The 19,520-nt window shown below is 42.7% G+C and overlaps 1 protein-coding gene across 1 annotated transcript in view; it reads right to left on the bottom strand.

The window, feature by feature from the left end:
- CDH23 (cadherin related 23) overlaps positions 1-19,520 on the bottom strand; it is a 996,630-nt gene that overhangs the window by 388,435 nt on the left and 588,675 nt on the right. The window contains exons 17-18 of the mRNA XM_066601617.1: positions 7,450-7,522; positions 6,229-6,345 (exon numbers count right to left, since the gene is read on the bottom strand). Of these exons, the coding sequence (XP_066457714.1) occupies positions 6,229-6,345; positions 7,450-7,522 (190 nt within the window). The remainder of the gene's footprint in view (positions 1-6,228; positions 6,346-7,449; positions 7,523-19,520) is intronic.

Here is a 19,520-nt window from a genome sequence, read left to right as displayed (position 1 = left end):
TGATCCAGGTATTGCAGGTCAGCAATTTCTAAATTTTTTATTTTTTATTTTTTTTGCAATAAGGTTCTGATCTATTTGTCTAGCAGTAATTGGTGCAAGGGGTTTCAGGAATGCCGATTCAGCTGGCAGAAACTGAACCACTAGAGGTAATGTTTAAAGGGTCACGATGCCTCATGCGCTTCCTTGTGCTGGAAAGTCCTGAAAGCATATTGGGAACCGAAATGATGGGATCCTTGGGATCTTGTATCGAACTTCACCCATCCGGTGAGGCTCGTATACACCCCAGGTCTGAAAGTCACCCGACCTTCTGTCGGATGGCAGCAGACCTAGCAACACCTCTACCTGTCTTCACTTTTACGCACGCAGAGAAACAAGTTCTTAGTGTCGTTCCTTCGAGCCTTTGGGCTACCAGTCAGACGGACCTCGACAGACTGTCTGTATTTGTTTGTATTTAATTTCAGAGGAAAGCAGTACTGTTGGATAGTGCTGCCACAAGGGGCACAGTATAGCCCAATACCAGTTCACCAGATTCATGAAACTGGTATTAGCCGCCTGGCCAATTCCCGAGGGCACCGCCCTCTTGTAATATGTTGATGATTTATTTTTATTTTCTTTTATGTACTGCTGACACAAATAGTTACCTCAATGCATCACTAAGCCTTTTGTGTTTCCTCCATCAGAGTAGAATGGCTGCAAAGCCAGCAAAGAGAAACTTCAGTTCTGCAAGTCTCATGTAGTGTTCCTGGGCCACTGCCTAGGTCCAGGTACTAAGCACCTGACGCCGGAACGCACGAAGGTGGTAAGTGACATGCAACTTCCCACCTCCCATGCCCAGTTGCGTACCTTCTTGGGACTGGTTTCATACTATTGGCAATGGATGCTCTGCCTCCATGACCATGCAGCCTCTGTACGACTGTTTGGGTTCACGGCCATTTGCCCTGACCCCGCAGGCCGAGTCAGCCTTCTATCAGCTGAAAGTACAGGTAACCGGGTGCACTGGGGCTGCCAGACTATGACAACCCTTTCCAAATGTACGTCACTGAGATGGATGGACACGCCACCGCTGTACTGACACAAAAAGCGACCTGTAACATACTACAGTGCCCATCTTGACGCGGTGGCTAGAGGGTCTCCATCCCGCGTCCGAGCGGTTCTAGCAGTTCAGGCACTAATGGACAAAAGTTCTGACGTTGTCCTAGATCACACCATGGTGATCTACACCCCACATGACATACATGGTATCCTGACACAGGTAAGCCGTAGACATCTGTCTCTTGCTAGACAGATCAAAATGGAACTTGCATTTACACTCTTCATCCAATGTCTCATTTCAACGTTGCACCACTTTGAATCCGGCCACCTTATTACCATTAGGTGACACTGATTCAAATGGGGGAGTAAGTACAGAGGACCAGCTTTTTGCAAATTCTCTGACTGATGAAGAGGAGGCCTTTGACGCAGAACACCAGCATGATTGTGCAGCGCTCATGGAGCAGGAGACAGCTGGGTTCGCACATGTCACTGACAAACCCCTCCTAAACCCCCACCTTGAAATGTTTGTGGATGGATCTAGATACCTGAATGACGAAGGAGGGTTTGTAACAGGTTTTGAAGTAGTCACACTGAATGAGATACTTGTACAAAAACCACTGCCGCCATACATGTCAGCGCAGGAACTGAGGCCTGTACGATTGCGAAAGGTACCACTGCCAGCATCTACACTGATTCCAGGTACGCCTTTGGTACTGCACACGATTATGGACCCATCTGGCGGTCCAGGAGCTTTTTCACGGCACAAGGCAAGCCCATTAAGCTATCATGTTGCCAGGACAGGTGGCCATAATAAAGGTTAAAGCACACACGCAGGGGCAGTCACCATAGAGCAAGGGATAGGGCAGCCAAGGCTGCAGCTCTCCTAGGACAGAACGCAAGACCCCTTGTGCTGTAAGTTGGATCTTGGTCCCACCACTCTTGTTGATTTGGGATTTGGCGTCCTACGGGACGTAGATGATGTACCAGCGGCTGCCTACCCCCACCTCGCCATCCTAGCTCACGGGAAAGTGCATGCCTCTCGGAATGCCATTGTTTCTGTTATGGACAAGGTATGGTATGCTCCAGGGTTCGACAGGTTGGCGAAGGCATATGTGAAGGCATGTGAAGTGCACACCCAGACCACTGTATCCTATTCAGAGATTACAAATCGATTACATCCAGCTTCCCAAATCAGGCAGGTATGAGTACGTCCTTGTGTGCGTGGACCTGTTCAAAGCCACCGCACAATGTACAATGACTAAACTTGTGTCAGAACTTGTATGTAGATTCGGGGTACTAGAGACAATTGAGAGTGACAGAGGTACACAATTTACAGGTGAAGTGATGCGAGAGGTGATGTCAGCCCTGGGGTGGAACAAGCGTTTTACACTCCATACCACCCGCAGAGTTTAGACAAACTTGAAAGAACTGAAATGATATGCTTAAATTAAAAGAAGTGTTTGGCTCTATGCCAAGATTAGGCCTGTACCATCCACAGGCCCTACAGCAGGGGTGTGATAAGGTTATTGAATATGTACAAGAATTATGTCGTAAACTGAAAATAACACCCGATCTAGTGTTTTCCCCAATTCCAGACCCTGACAACCTAGAGGGGACTCATTTCTTGCAGCCTGGAGATTGGGTGGTCGCAAAAAGACACGTAATAAAGGCCTTGGACCCAAGGTTTGACGACCATACCAAGTTCTGTTGTCAACACCTACTTCTGTAAAAAGTGGATACATGCCTCCCACTGCAAGAAAGTTCCCGAGCCATAGGAAAAGTGATGGGTGGGATCCCGGCGTTGTTTGGGTGAGGGAGGTAATGGACATTTTGATTTTGACTTTTGCATTTGTCTTATTGGACTGTCTTTTTATTGGGGAACACCACTCCATTTTCTGGATGTTTACAGAACATATCGGTGATACATTGGTTTACAGAAACTTACACCTTTTTGCCAGATGCTGAAGCTGCAATAAAGTATTACTGGCACCCAGATGCTATCCCTATGTCAAATCTGACTATATCCTTGGGTAGAATCGTAAGACTAATGAAAGACACTGAACACCTTCAAAAGCATTTGGATGTTACTAACCTCTCCCTTATGGAATTAGAAAAACAAACTATATGGGTAGGAGATAAGTTGGTCAGCATAGGTAATAAAATCCAGATAGACACCGAATATAACTGGTATGATATTTTTACTGGATGGTCACCTACAGCAGGAAAGATGATGGATTTTATGTTTCACCCATTACTAATACTGTTTCTTTTGTTCATTCTTTTGAGTGTTTGCAACTTATGGACATTCTGTGGGATACGGAGACAAGCAAATTATCTGGAATCGCTCCCTCTACGATATCGTTAAAACAGTCAAAAGAGTAAAAGAGCACCAACAGTGGGGATCCGGCGAAGAGGATAGAAAGACCGGCAGGGGTGGCTTAGCACCCTTGATAGTACCACAACAAAGGCTCTTTTCAAGATGGACTGTTTCAAATGGGGGATTGTGAGGGTTATGAACATATTAATTTATATATGTATGTATCTTTGATACACGTTTCCGGAGGCTTTAGGCCTAAATTGTACACTCTATTCTGTGTCCTATGAAAAGCTCTGATAAATGCTTGTACATTTAGGTTAGTACTTAATTACATTAAGTAGAGGTGTAATCTTAAATGTCCATCATGTCTCCAAGATCTTGTTAATCTCGTTACAATGATCAAAGGATAATGGAATGCTTCGATCATTAACTGCTGTCTAGGGCATGTGATTAAAATGTAGATTGTGATAAAGAATCAAGGTACTAGACAGCCAGTCTACATTCCAACAAAAGAAGCCATGTTTATTGAGAAAACGCAATTATTCACCACCTTAGTACTTTGACCTCAGTATAACAGATTGAACTTTGTAACACTAGCCTTTGCACTGATACGCCTACTGATACGCCTTCTATTTTTTGTATAAGAAATGACAATGTACAGAATAAACACAGATTGCTTCTAGACACAGGCCTGATCTCTGTGTTTCATTGCTTTCTCACGGCGGCCGCCATAACCACCTCTGATTTGGAGCCTCACAGCATATTGACGGAACATTGAATTCCCTAACAACCTCAAGAACATCGCAAGAATCTGCCCTTTCCTCACTGTTGACACGCTAAAAACAATTACTGTTGCTCTCATTTACTCTCAGCTCGATTATTGCAACTCGCTGCTGATTGGCCTCCACTGCTCCAGACTCTACCCTCTCTAATCCATCCTGAATGCGGCAGCCAGGCTCATCTTCTACTACTCGGATGCCTCTGCCCTGTGTCAGTCACTGCACTGGCAGCCTGTCAAATACAGAATTCAATTTAAACTCACTACCCTCATCCATAAAGCTCTCCATAGCACTGCGCCACCCTACATTGCCATCCTCATCTCAATCTTCCACCCAGCCCGCGACCTCTGCTCTGCTAACGAAATCAGATTAAGTGCCCCTTTAATTCAAACCTCTCATTCCCGCCTCCAAGACTTCTCCAGAGCAGGACCAGTCCTCTGGAACACACTACACCAAACTATCCGGGCAATCCCCAACACACAAAACTTCAGGCGTGCTTTAAAAATGCACCTCTTCAGGGAGGCATACCATATCCCCTAAACCAAACCCCTCTGTACTCCGCCTGATAACGTGCTGCCTGTCCCACTGGTGGCAATCCATGCTAGCCGCCATCAATCGCCCCCTGCAGTCATACCGATTCAGCCATCACTCAGCTGAACGTCTGACCATTGTCTATGTGTATAGCATCCCTCACTCTCCACCTCGCCATACTGCGCACATCTCCAGCCCCTTTACCTTCTGTATCACCCCATTATTTGTAGTATGTAAGCTCGTTGGAGCAGGACTCTCACCCCTATTGTTTCCTTCAACTGATTACTACATGTAACCGTGGCTTTTGTATTTTTGCTTCTGTTCTCCCCTGTTATGTAAGCGCTGTGGAATATGTTGGCACTATATAAACAAAGATTATTATTATAACATTCAAAGTAAAAAGACATTAGAGTCCATAAATTAAACACCCATAGAAATACTGGGTTATGATCATTATTTCCATGGATGTTTAATTTTTAAAAAAAGATTCTAACGTCTCTGTACTTTAAATATATTTACATGCATAACCTTTACATATATATATATATATATATATATATATATATGTGTGTGTGTATATATATATATATATATATATATATATATATATATATATATATATAATATAAAAGTTATGCTGCCATTATCGAGGGCAGCATAAAGTAGTGACATGCTGATTTCAGTGATCTAAAAAAATAAACAAAATGAAAATTAATCAATGTGGCACTACTGAAAAAGTTAAATTTTATCCTTTAAAAAAGCTTTATATGGCTACATCAACGTAAAACTTAAAAAAAGTTATCCTTCTTGGAATACATGCATCATGAAGGCAAAATAGGCTGACCTTAATGAGTTAAAAACTATTTTTCAAAAAGTTAGGCCTAGTGAAGATAAATCTTGGTACTCCCTTTTTTTCACAACTTCAATTAAAACTATTACTGAGCGGTAAAGGTTTGATTAATTTGCAACTCCCACGAAAAGTACTTATGCCTTTACAAGGCATCAGTTGGACACGTCTGAGCATAGCGAACTCTCTATAGCTTAGCATTATAGCTTCTGAAGCAGCTGAAAGGACTTAAACAAGTGTAAAGACTGCAGAATCAGCTGGTGCCCATTCTAAAAGTTAGATTACTGCCAATAATATTTTTCAGTTCAAATAGTCATTTCAACAATAACTTTCATCATTAGCATACCATTAATCCACAAATTTAGATTGCCTTAAAGGGAAATTTTCAGCTTTTCTAATTAAAGCTATGACAAATTAACTATAGATTACATGACTGAACTAAAGCTACATGGCAGCCTAGGGAAAAGGTGTCATTAAAATCTCTTTCTGCTGAAACTCCAAAACTGGTAATGTGCCCAACGAATGTAAGCTAGAGTGGAAGTTATTTCCTCCAATAAAGCTTTAGCAGGTGGTCATATAAAGCTTATGATAAACATTTTCTTTTATTCCAAAATTTATACGACCGCAAATACGGTTAAAACTTATTAACTTTTAGCAGAATAAAATCACTTAAAGTGCACACTTAAAAAAAACAAACACAAAACTATTTCATAAAGCATTACCTGATCGGGCATTGATCCGGAACTGAGGTGAACCATCCAATGAGTATATAATAGACTCCTGACCGTATTCTCTGGATCGATCCAAATCTGTAGCATTTAAAAACAGCACAGTAGCACCTGAGGAGTATTAGAAGAAAAGAGAAATAATTATGCAAGCTTCTAAATATGCATAGAAACATTATATAAAATTTAAAGCGCCACCCCAGTGAAATTATTTTTATTGATTTTATGTAATAGTTCCACAGTATATATATCAGCTCGTATTACCTATCTGAAAATCCTGGCCTCCTTTTCCTCAAGTAGTCATGTCTTCTCAGCTCAGATCAGCTGAGATTTACTTGGCTTTATATATTCTCACATTAGTCAATTTCTCAGTTAGCATAACTCCTGTATGATGATATTGCATGGGCCCTACCACACATGCTCGTCAGAGGAGGAAACAGACACTCCTATTACAGTTACTGATGATGATCACCCAGCTCCTGTCACATAGTTATAATAGAGCAGTTTACAGCTCATTCACTTAGGTGAATACAGAAGATAAGGACTAGAGATGAGTGAGCACCCAAATGCTCGGATCCGCATTATTCGAGTCAAGCTTTTCGTAAAATTCGAGAGCTCTAATCGAGTAACGAACCCCAATGACTACAATGGGAGACTCAAGCATTTTTGTATGTGGGACGCTGGGTGCCGAGTTTTTTTTTCTTTTTCCCTAGGTTCGTCTCTTTCTCTCTCTCTCTCTCCCCTGCCTGCCAAACAAAAAATTCGCCATTGACGCGCGCTGTGTCGCGGCGGGGCTAAAACAGGCACGTCACAGGGGGGAGGAGCCAAAAACTGGGGCAGGTTGGAACATGGCTTGATGCTCGTTCGAGTAACGAGCACCATCGAGTACACTAATACTCGAACGAGCATCAAGCTCGACAGAGTATGTTCGCTCAACTCTAATTAGGACAGTGTTTTCTGTGCAGTCTCTAGCTGGACATGAAATGCAGTGCTGATGTATCATAGAATTGATAGCACAGACTAATGAAAGTGAAAGCAGAAATATCATCATTATGGAACTTTAAATGCATGAGACAGGAGGCTGCACTACATGGAAGTGACTGCAATATACATTAGAGATGTCCAGAGTATGATAGGCAGTTAGGTGAGGGGTGAAGGGATGGAAAAATGTGTTTTCGCCGGAGTGATCCTATAAGGCTGCATTATATAACTTTTTACCTGCCATAATGTTTTCCATTACTGTGATGACATAAGATGGGCGACTAAATGTAGGAGGGTTGTCATTCTCATCCTGAAAAGACAAAAAAATTCAATCATGCAACGTAAAAGAAAGCTTATTTGGTTGCTCAAAAAGACAGAACATTAATATTAGGGGAAGAAATGTTCAGCACAGACAGTGCCCTCCGATTCAGTATACCACACCTCCAATACCAGTCATAGTGCTTGTAAGAGCTGCAGTGATATACAATTGTACTAATTAACGTGCATTTGTAACAGTGTCAGCCATTCCATCTATAGTATAAATATGCCAGCTATAATATGCATGTAAAATAAGACTTGGTGTCAACACAACAGTAGGCATATTTCCCAAACTAAATCAGCCGTAATGCCCACATGCCAACCATAGTGCCAACATAATACCAGCCATAATAGACCATAAAATAGCAGCAGTCATTATGTTTCGTTGCTCTCTGTTGGCAAAAAATCACATGAGTAGTCAACAAGTCGATGATCTTATGTCGTGTTCTCTTCCTGAGCTGAAGATATTCAGAGATTGGCTCCTGGACATAATTCTCTATGATTGGTCTTTAATGACTATGTCTTTTGGACAGCAGCAGAACAGACTTCTTAGAGTCCAATTCAAGCTTCAGTTAATACGTAATTCAGACAAATGCACTGCCAGTAAGAAGAAGCGCAGTAGCTTTTTTAACTCACATATGGAGCAGTCACTAAGGTAGACAGTGGTTTACTAGTAGTGTCTTTTCTTGGTTCAACTTTCTCCACCCTAAACTTTGTCTATAGGTGCTGCACATTGGTGCAAAAGGATATGGACACCTAAGGCTACGTTCATACTAGCCCTATGTTTTTTATTGTTTGGCTACGACATACCAGCCAAACTATGGAAAGAAATAAAGAGCCACATTGCTGACATGACGGGTAGGAATAGCACTCAAAGGACTCCATTAACTGTTATGGGGTGTGGGGTTTCTATTATGCCCTCTATCATTTTGCCTGACAAAGCAGCACAGCATGCTATGCTATTTTTTCTGGCATTTTGTGCTGACTCTGCACTGGAGCCTTTGATGTGAATAGAGTTTTTCTACAACAAGATTCATAGAACAATTCATAAAAAAAAAACATTGGGTACACTTTCAAATTTCACTGAGCCTTCAGCATCTTCTTTGCTAGCTCTACCTCCCCTCCTCTTCCTCTTGCTATTGAGGTCCCCCAGGGCTTGGTCCTCGGCCCCCTCTTTTTCTCCATCTACACAGCCCCTATTGGACAACCCATCAGGAAATTTGGCCTCCAATACCACCTGTATGCTGACGAGACCCAGCTATACACCTCCTCCCGTGACATCTCTGCACATTTCCCCCAAAACATCACTAACTGTCTGTCCGCTGTCTCTAACACTATGTCCTTTCTGTACCTAAAACTTAAAGGGGTGGTCTCGCGAAACCAAGTGGGGTTATACACTTCCGTATGGCCATATTAATGCACTTTGTAATATACATCGTGCATTAAATATGAGCCATACAGAAGTTATTCCACTTACCTGCTCCGTTGCTAGCGTCCTCGTCTCCATGGTTCCGTCTAAATTCGCTGGCAGCTTGCTTTTTTAGACGCGCTTGCGCAGTCCGGTCTTCTCCTTTCAGCACGAGCCGCTTCAGTGTGCTCCCCGCTACAGCTCTTCTGCACATGCGCAGATGAGCTGTCACTGCTCGGGAGCACGCTGGAGCGGCCATTCTGTACCATCCTCTGTTAGAGGAAGGTGCAGAGCCGCCCAGCTGTCCGGAGAAGCCACCCAGCTGTCCTGCCGTCCAGGTAAGTGATGGGCCGGGGGGACTGCCGCTGCGCCGGGGGGGGCTGTCGTCGCTGTCGCTGCGATGGGGGGGGCTGCCGCTGCGATGGGGGGGCTGTCGTCGCTGTCGCTGCGATGGGGGGGGGGCTGCCGCTGCGATGGGGGGGCTGTCGCTAGGCCGGGGGGGGCTGTCGCTGCGATGGGGGGGCTGTCGCTAGGCCGGGGGGGGCTGTCGCTAGGCCGGGGGAACTAGCGCTGGGCCAGGGGGGTAAGTGATGGGTCGGGGGTGATGTTCACTGACAGGTGAAGGCCCCGGAGCCCAGCGCTGGGCTCCGGGGCCTTCACCTGGGCTCCGGAACCTAGCGCTGGGCTCCGGAACCTAGCGCTGGGCTCCGGAACCTAGCGCTGGGCTCCGGAACCTAGCGCTGGGCTCCGGGGCCTTCACCTGGGCTCCGGAACCTAGCGCTGGGCTCCGGGGCCTTCACCTGGGCTGAGGGTCTAGCGCTGGGGAGCCGGGAGCGTAGCGCTGGGGAGCCGGGGGCTAGCGCCGGTTACCTGCTGCCTGGCGGTGGGTGACTGATCGGCGGATGCGGGGCGTCTGGTCGGCGGATGCGGGGCGTCTGGTCGGCGGCTGCGGGGCGTCCGGTTGCCATGGAGACACAGCTGGCAGCGTCTCGGGAGCGCGCACGTCGGGCTGCAGCGAGCGACGGGGAAAGAGCCGGCGGCCATCTTGGGGAAACTTTTATAAGTTGCTGAAACGCTGGAACGGTAAGTACAAACCAGCTAGGAAAGTCATTTACAGGGGTAATTAGTAATGTATGTTTAATTAGGGGGACTGGGCAAAAAAAAAAATCACTGCTTCCTCGAGACATCTCCTTTAACCTCTCTAAAACTGACCTACTGGTATTTCCACCCTCTACTAACTGCCCTCATCCTGACATCTTCATCTCAGTGTGTGGCATCACCATAACTCCCAGACAGCATGTCCGCTGCCTTGGGGTCATATTCAATGACCATCTCTCCTTTACCCCCTACATCAAATCTCTGGCCCGAACATGTCAGCTGCAACTCAAGAACATCGCAAGAATCAGCTCTTTTCTCACCGTGGACACGCCAAAAACGCTGACTGTTGCCCTCATCCCATCCGGCTTCAATTATTGCAACTTGTTGCTGATCGGCCTCCCCTGCTACAGGCTCTACCCCCTCCAATCCATCCTGGATGTGGCAGCCAGGCTCATCTTCCTGTCCAGCCGCTACTCGGACGCCTCTGCCCTGTGCCGGTCACTGCACTGGCTGCCCACTATATACAGAATTCCATGTAAACTCACTACCTTCATCGACATAGCCCTCCACAGGGCAGCGCCACCCTATGTTGCCTCCCTCATCTCAATCCATCACCCAGCCCGGGCTCTCCGCTCTGCTAATAAAACCAGAGCGCCCCTTTAATTCGAACCTCTCACTCCTGCCTCCAAGACTTCTCCAGAGCAGCACCAGTCCTCTGAAATGCACTACCAAAGGCTATCCAGGCAATCCAGGACTCTTAAAACTTCAGGCTTGCTTCAAAAATGTACCTCTACAGGGAGGCATACCATATTCCCTAAACCAAACCCCTCTGTACTCCACCTGATAACATGCTCCCTGTCCCACAGACTGCAATCCCTGCTAGCCACCATAAATTGCCCCTGCAGTCGTACCGATTCTGCCGACACACGGCTGAATGTCTGACCATTGTCTATGTGTATAGCATCCCTCACTCTCCACCTCGCCATACAGTGCACATCTCCAGCCCCTTTACCTTCTGTATCACCCCATTACTTGTAGTATGTAAGCTCGTTAGAGCAGGACCCGCACCCCTATTGTTTCCATCAGCTGATTACTATGTAACCGTAGTTCTGTAATTTTTGAACTTTTCTCTTTCTGAATCCCCCGTCTTTGTAAGCGCTGCGGAATATGTTGGCGCTATACAAATAAAGATTATTATTATATGAATATAGTAAGTAAAAAAGAGTTTACTCCCTAACAAATACTTGGAGGCATGCATCATAAGGGATTACCATATTTTTCGAGCTATAAGACAAACCTCAAGTGTAGACAACAAAAGACAGGAAAAAAATATTTCATACTAGTTAAAACTTTCCTGGTGGAATAAAGAAGTGAAGGTCTCAACATCACCAACTTTGGTGGTCTAGGGTAGCGCCTCCTTTTTTGTATTCTACGGAAGGTGAAATGGTTAACAGCCAGCAGTCCACGGTTGCTACACTTAGTGTATTCTCATTTCTTTACAATTGTAACAAGTAGAAATAGTGCCTGTAGATACCACAGTAATTTAGCTAGACATGTACATGTTTCTCCTCCCATGTGATTCCTCCATAGTGCTCTTTAGTGTCTGCTTATCCTGCTTTATTTGATTTTCTTTAATCCCTTTTCTTATTTTTATTTTCTTCTCCTCACTTTAAAAAAAAATCATAGCTCTTTTATTTTTCAATTGATGTAGCTGTCTGAGGGCTTGTTTGTTTTTAGCATGAGTTGTACTTTTCAGTGACACTATTTAATGTACCATATAATTTACTGAAAAACTTAAAAAAATGTATTAAGTGGAGTGAAATAGAAAATAAATACAATTCCGCCATCTTTGGGGGAAAGGGTCTTGTTTTCACAGTGTACATATTGCAGCAAAAATTACATAATAACTTTAGTGGGACAGTACAATTATGATGATACCAAATTTATATAGTTTTACTTTTGCTGAATTACTTAATTACTTCTAAAAAATTAAATATCTTTGAAAAAAAAAAAGTAATTCCTGCAGCCATCTTCTGGCAGCAATAAGTTTTTATTTGTCTGTCGATATAGTTGTGTATGGGCTTGTTTTATGGGCATCCTGTAGTTTCTATTGGTACTGTTCTGGAGTTCATGTGACTTTTTGATCACTTTTTAATACATTTTTTTCTTGGAGATGTGGTGACCAAAAAAGTGCAAATCTGGCATTGTGGTTTTTTTTTCTTACAATGTTCACCATGTAGGATAAATAATGGGTTACTTTTTAATTTTGACTTTTTAAAATTATTTCTATTCTTTATTATTAATACGGGAAAAGGTTTTTTTTTAAAAAAAACCTTTGCTTCCTTTTATTTTTTCAAATAATGAATATATCTTTTTTTTTTACTTATTACTACTTACATTAATTATTTAATTTTTTTAAAGTCCCCATAGGCGATTCGGACTTGCGATTGCTTGATCGCTCATTAAGTTTAATATAATCCCACAGTATCACATTATACTGTGCAGGCAGGCAGTCTATGAAGGCATGCCACAGGCACACCTTGATAGGCCATTTGTTCATGACAGCCCTGGGGGCCTTCAGAAAGCCCCATGGCAACTGAACGGCTCACTGCGATCTAATCACAGTGAGGCCATTCGAGACCCCTGAACAACGATCAGGACATTTAAGTACAGCTGTCAGAATTGACAGTGGCATTTAGAGAGTTAAATATGGTGATCAGCATCAGCGATAATCATGTCTGTTGGGGGTGGGTATCTGCTATTACATAAAGGTGTTGTTAAAGGGATTTTCCAGGGAAATACTAGTGATGATGTATCCTCGGGGTCCATGGCTCAGGACTCAAGCTGATTACCTGGTCGTGCGTCTTCTGTCAGTGCAGATACATACAGGTTCCAGAGTAGAAGCTGCCGCTCCAACCGCTGTGTAGTGGCAGATGTTTGTAGTTGACCCCAGGAAATCAACAATTGATGGCCTATCCTGAGGAAACGTCATCAATAGTATTTCCCTGGAAAACTGCTTTAGGCTTCATTCACATCTGTACTGAAGGGTTCGGTCGGTACTGGGCAGGTAGAGAGGATTGTTTAACCACACAGTTGTCACAGAGATTCAGTGGGCCTTTAATCTGTCTTCTGCCTGATCATTAAGGAAGCAGTCAGGGTGGTTTGGTAGTGCTGAACCCCCCTGACTTTGGCTTATAGGATGCACACACTTTTTAGCAGGTTTTTGTCTTTCTAAAAAGTGTGTCTTATAGTCGAAAAGTACAGTAAATGCTTTATTAATAAAGCACATAAAAGCAAAGACAACATAGAGGTATCAGGAGTATGAAATGAAAGCTAAGCAGCTTGGACCATAAACAATTATATATATTTTTATATGTATGTAAACAGTGTTAACAGTTCTGCCGAGCGGCGCGGCTCGTCAGAACTGCTGCCGCCAGGTTCTGCTGTAAGAAACAGCTGGCACCCGATGTTGAGGGGGCCCGTACAGTGTCCCACGATAAGATCGCGGGACGCTGTGTGGTTGTTAGGCAGCCGGGGGCCTTCTGAAAGGTCCCAGGGCTGCCTATGCAGAGTACCTATCAAGCGCACGGCTTTTTAGAAGGCCCCCAGCTGCCTAGCAACCGCACAGTGTCCCGCGATCTGACCGGACAGGCTTCTATCAAGCTTGATAGAAGCCTGCCCGGTCCCTGCACAGTATGATGTAATGCCATAGCATTACATCATACTGTGCAGGACAGATAGTTTGTATCTTGCGAAGTTCGTAACTCGAACGTTCGCAAGTAGGGGACTATATTTATATAATCTTTTCTTAGCACATACTCAATCATAACGTAGTACTATTAAGGCTTGTCATAAATTCATATACTGTCAACTTCTAGTAGTCACCACATTAATAAAGTGCATTGAATTTAGTACTGCATTTACGTTATGTGGCTTAAATATAATATATAAAGATAGAAGGCCGCATCCCTACTTCCCAAGACAAACTGGCCTTGCTGATCGGGTCCTAACACAAGTTTTCTATGTCCACTTCCTTAGGGGGCTGGAAACCCTTTGGGTTTCTTTCATACCCTCTGGCATTTTTCTGGACAAAAGAACACAGGACGCAATACTAATTGGCTGTAGTTTTGTCCTGGAAATAGAGCCCTCAATGCAGATGTGAATAGAAACTAATCCTTACTAACCTTAATGTGAAACTAAACCATGGAGTTTGTTGATAATATGTGAAGATCTGATCAGATATACCTTCTCTTATCCAACATATAAGTGAGGCTTTGATGATGGGTGGTAAGGTGTGAATCATAGCCAGAATCAAATTACTACTAAAAATGTTCAGTAACCTTACAATCAAGATAAAACAAATCAAGTTCTTCAAAACCCAAATGCAATTTATTTTATAACTTGACTATGGATAGTGTATAGAATTGTCGAAGCCACATGAGACTTAAGAGTTCAATTTTCATACAGCACAATATTGCTTTTAATACTTCTGAGCTTCCCAGAACCCAATTGAACACAGTGGAGTCTTCTAACACCTTTTTAATTGTTATACAGTTCTGATTTCAAGAGCATTATTTCCAAATTATTAATAGAAGTCCTGTCCAGATTGACTTTTTCGAGCGATTCCCATACTCTCAGGACTGAATCATTGGTATTAATTTTATATAATCCTGATATCTATTATTTACTAAATCAACAACCTGTTGGACCCTAAGCGGCACGGCTGTACACAGGGTACATCATGTCTAACTAATCTCATTGATTTCTTTCTTTGACGACTGTATGTCACAAAAGTGAATGATAACGGCGCTGCTGTGGATATCGCTTATCTGATCTTCCACATAAAGAGCTGATAGATAAGTTATTGAACACTGGACTTAATCCCTGGATAGTTCACTGGATTTGCAGGTTGCTGAAGGATGGAGTGTTGTTGTTAATGGTGAGTTACAAGGGGCGACCACAAGGTTTCTGTCCTGGGTCCAATTCTTTTCAATATGATTGTAACTGATATAAGATGTTTGGTAGGTAAGACTTGTCTGTTCGCTGATGATAAAAAAAAGTGTAATAGAGTTGATATTCTTGGTGTGTCTGTAACATTGAAAACAATTTAGATTGTAGAAGGAATCCTCTAATTGTTTATCGTATTATCAGTTCTGTGTTAGCCATTACTTCATAAGAGAAGGATTTAGGGGTACTGACTTCTGACAACTTCAAAATGAGTCCACAGTGTGATCAGACAACAGGAAAAAAACGATTAGGTTGCTTTTCTACATAACTAGGTATAACCAGTAGAAAGAGGGAGATTGTGATTCCACTGTATAGAGCTCTATTATGCCCACATTTGGAATGCCATGTTTAGCTCACCACCAGAAAGACATTGCTGAAAAGGAGAAACTCCAAAGATGGACTATAAAAATGCTGGAAGTTTTTTCTTAACTTCTTTTTGTCTTTTAACCCCTTCCTGACATAGGGCATAAGTGCACATCATGGCAGGGAGGTACTTAGCGCAATAGGACGTACCGTTACGCCCTGAGGATAGCGCAAGATCAAAACAGATCCCATGCTCTCCATCTGCAACAGTTGGGGTGCATCCGGACAGCGACTCCCGTTGTTACCTCTTTCCCTGCCACGATCTATGTAGATTGCGGCATGTAAAGGGTTCACAGAGGGAAGGGGTTGCCATGGCAACAGGATGCCACATACAGGCGTCCTGCATTGCCATTGCCTTCGAATGAATGGCTAAGCACTGACTGTGATTGGCTGAGTGCTGTGAGCAGTCACAGGCAGCACTCAGCTGTCATTCAATGAATGGCTGAGTGCTGCCTGTGATTGGCCGAGCGCTCAGCCAATCAGATACAGCCCTTTCAGCTGGCGGGGATTTTAAATCCCTGTCTGCATAAATAGATTCAGAGCAGTGTAGGGAAAAGACAGGCTGGACGTGCCTGAGCCCCAGCAGTTGAGCAGAGGTGAGTATATATATTTTTTATTTTTAACACATTCTATGGATGATTTTTCAGGGAAGGGCTTATATTTAAAGCCCTTCCCTGAAAATCCCTGCAGGACTTGCCCGCACCCCATTGCTTTCAATGGGACTGCAAAAGCGCCGGTCCCATTGAAAGCAATGGGAGAACATCATGATCCTCTGCCACAGCTGTGGCAGGGGATTCTTTACTCCCCACAGGGAGTCCCCTTGTCACTGAATACTGTAACAGTGTTGTCACAGTGTCCAGTGACAAGGGAGCTCCCCGCAGGGAATATTTACATGGCAGTGGCAGAGAGGTGAGTGTGTGTGTATATATATATATATTTTTTTTTTTTTTCTTGTTTGTTTTGTATTTTTAAACACAATGGACAGCAAACACAGCATGCGTTCTGTGTTATCTTCCCCCTGGCTGAACAATGGATTTTATGCTCACCTAAAAATTATCATTCAGCTGAGGAATGAAAGATGGGAACATTTACACACAACGATTTGCTTAAACGATGGCTTTTGAGCAAATAATGAGCGATAACCTTTGCGTGTAAATGGGCCTTAAGAGAAGTCAAGTAATCCTGTAGATATGATACCTTTTAATGGCTAACAAAAATACATGATCTTATTGGAAGCTTTCAGATCTTCTCAGAATCTTTCCTCAGGCACAACAAAAATGAAACAGAGAAACCTTAATGAGCTACTCCTCCCCATGAATCCTGTGTTAATTACATTTCAAATATGTCGCTTATTTAGAAAAATTGGAGCAGTAGTATATCATAATCTTTTATTACGCTATCAGTGTATCTGTAGGTTCTCCAGAGTGCCTGCCAGGCCAGATGTTAATACCATTAGGTATAACAGAATGGGGTTAGAAGTCTGTTTTTTTCATCTTCAGTCAAGAAACAACTAGTAAAGACCTTCCACTTTTAAAAAAATTACTTGAGTGAGATTCCTTAGTTGATTTAGTTTCAAACCTTGCTGAGGAGACAATGTTTTAATTGTTACCTTATATCAGTATTGGAGGTGGCATTGGTTGAAGATATTTAATAAACAAGCATAGTCTTGCCACCAAGAGAAATGCATATTAATGGTAATTTTTTTGTCTCTTGGCCTATAATGAAATAAGATTTTGGGGGTTCAAGTGGTCTTGTAATCTGCCAGGTCTGGGAAACTAAAGCAATTACTGCCCTCTAAAAGTATTGGCTTAGTATACATGCCCAAACACTATAAAGCAAGTCAGTTCTCAGGGTGTATGGAAAAGAAGAACCTATGAGCTAGAATCTTGGCGAAGCCTACAAAAATAATGGCGGACTTGAGAATGGTAAATAGTGACGAACTTTATTTGATGCCAACACGGGTTGGATTTCGAGGCAAAAACAGCCTCTTTCTCAAAAAAGTTGAACTATACAGTATACATTGGAATATGTGCTATAGTGAAATAGTAAAAAATAGGACAAAACAGAAAGAAAAGAAAAGAAAGAAACAAAAATAAAATTAAGATCTGAATTCATTAGTTCAATTCTAATGGTGGGATCTTTTGGACAGGCAAGCAAACTACTAAGGACCCCTAGATTTGGGTGAATATTAAAGCCATATATTGCGTTATGCATTAGCTTGAAATGGAATTCTTGTCACATTTCATTTATTAATCACTGAAGTCCACCCCCTGTATGGATGTCAATGAGGCTAGCACTGAAATCATGCCAACGCACCATGTGCTCTCCTGGCGCATGTGCAGTGTGCCAGTGGAGTCAAGGTGTATACATCTTGCTTCATGGCACATGTATGAGAAAGATGTGGCAGAAGGGGTGTGCGGCGGGTGCGTCAGATTACAGCATTAGCAGCATTGACATCACTGAGGGTGGTGGCAAAGGGGAATAGAGCAAGGGTTTCCGCAGTGATGTCTTGAATTGGAGGAATGATAGACAGTATTTGCATACTGGGCACACTAATATAAAGCAAGAATCTGTATACTCTAAAAGGCTTTTTTTCTGCAAAATCATGTGCCGCCTGCTTATATAATGCTCCATTACACTGTGGTGGTAGATTTAAACAGATTTTTTTTGGTGACAGGGTCCCTTTAAAATAAGTTATGATTTTTCATGCATAGGTAGTAATTTAAAGGAACTTGCAGTGTGTGGACATGTGAGCTTAATGTTAATGAGATAAGAAGAGATAATCTTTATGTTTCTGTAATTAAAAAGAAATGTTATGTTGGCGATCAGATACATTTCTGTAGTGAAACACTCACAATGCTGAGCAGACCTGTTATTTACTGGCTACAATGTGTCAGCTGAAAATCAATAAACGTAAGTCAAATGCAATCAACACGGATAAGGATGCGTAATCAAAAGGAATCGCAATGCAAATGCAGAGCTGTAAATGAAGGGTTTGGGTGAGAGCATTAATACATTGCATGAACCCTGAGAATACGATTTCATTTCCCATTATACAAATTATGGCTAACAGAGAAATAAGCCAATCTCTTCTTTATTTCCTGGCCCAAAATGGCAACAAACCAAGGTTTCCAATTTATAATCAGTTCTATGATATGTCTCTGTTAACTGCAAGCCTAGCCAAACACCTTCTTGATTTTATTAACGTGTGACAAACTACAACTTCAGCTGACAGACACAAGTAGTGATAATATATATAATCTATTAAAGAGAAAATGTGTCACAGATTGTATAAGCAAATAAATGACAGATGCTAAATAGTAGTAATTAAGAGCAAGTAATAAAAAAGACAGTTCATGAGTTCTTTCCAGGTGAAAATACGTGAACAGGTCTGTTTCCCGTTAATAGTCAAATACTGTAAACTTACAGTCATGAGTCATCTCTATCAAAATAATGTGATGGATTCGACAGGAATCTTCACAAACATTTGGTAATATTTAGTAATACTGAGTCAAATACCAAAATTAGAATGGAATGCTCCCCTTCCTAATGGCACTCTCCATCATAATCTATTCTGCTGACTACAAAATGTCAGCAACCTTGTTCACCCCAGTGTCGGAAATGATTCAGATCTTGTGAAAGAAGCCATATATAGGACCAAAAGTTTCAATGAAGATCTCCCAAGTATCAACTTCACAAATAAGTTGTAGAAGTGCAACTCCAAGTGGCATGGTGCTATTGCAGACATTTTTTTGTCTAGAACAATGGTGATCAACCAACCGCACTATAGGAGCCTCACATGCAGCCTTCGACTTCACATCATTACAGCCAATGTCCCATATCTGCATTGTAACAGTGACCACACATGGCCAATCTTCATTATAATCCATGGGAGACATACAAATGGCGAGTGTGAGCATGCTCAGCTATTTCTATATCTTATGCACTATAATAGTCAGTGACTTGCAGACAATGGACATGGGGTCCCAGCAATCAGACTATATCCATTAAACATGCTCAGCTGTCATGCATTGGTAAATTGCTCTGTGCAACATATAGATGCATATTTATGCAAGATATTAGACAGCGAGATTGAAGAGTACATCTATGGAGC

Source organism: Eleutherodactylus coqui, chromosome 4 (genome assembly GCF_035609145.1).
Source record: "Eleutherodactylus coqui strain aEleCoq1 chromosome 4, aEleCoq1.hap1, whole genome shotgun sequence".
NCBI lineage: Eukaryota > Metazoa > Chordata > Amphibia > Anura > Eleutherodactylidae > Eleutherodactylus > Eleutherodactylus coqui.
Note: the sequence above shows the minus strand (reverse complement) of the source record. Positions and strands in the feature narration are given on the sequence as shown.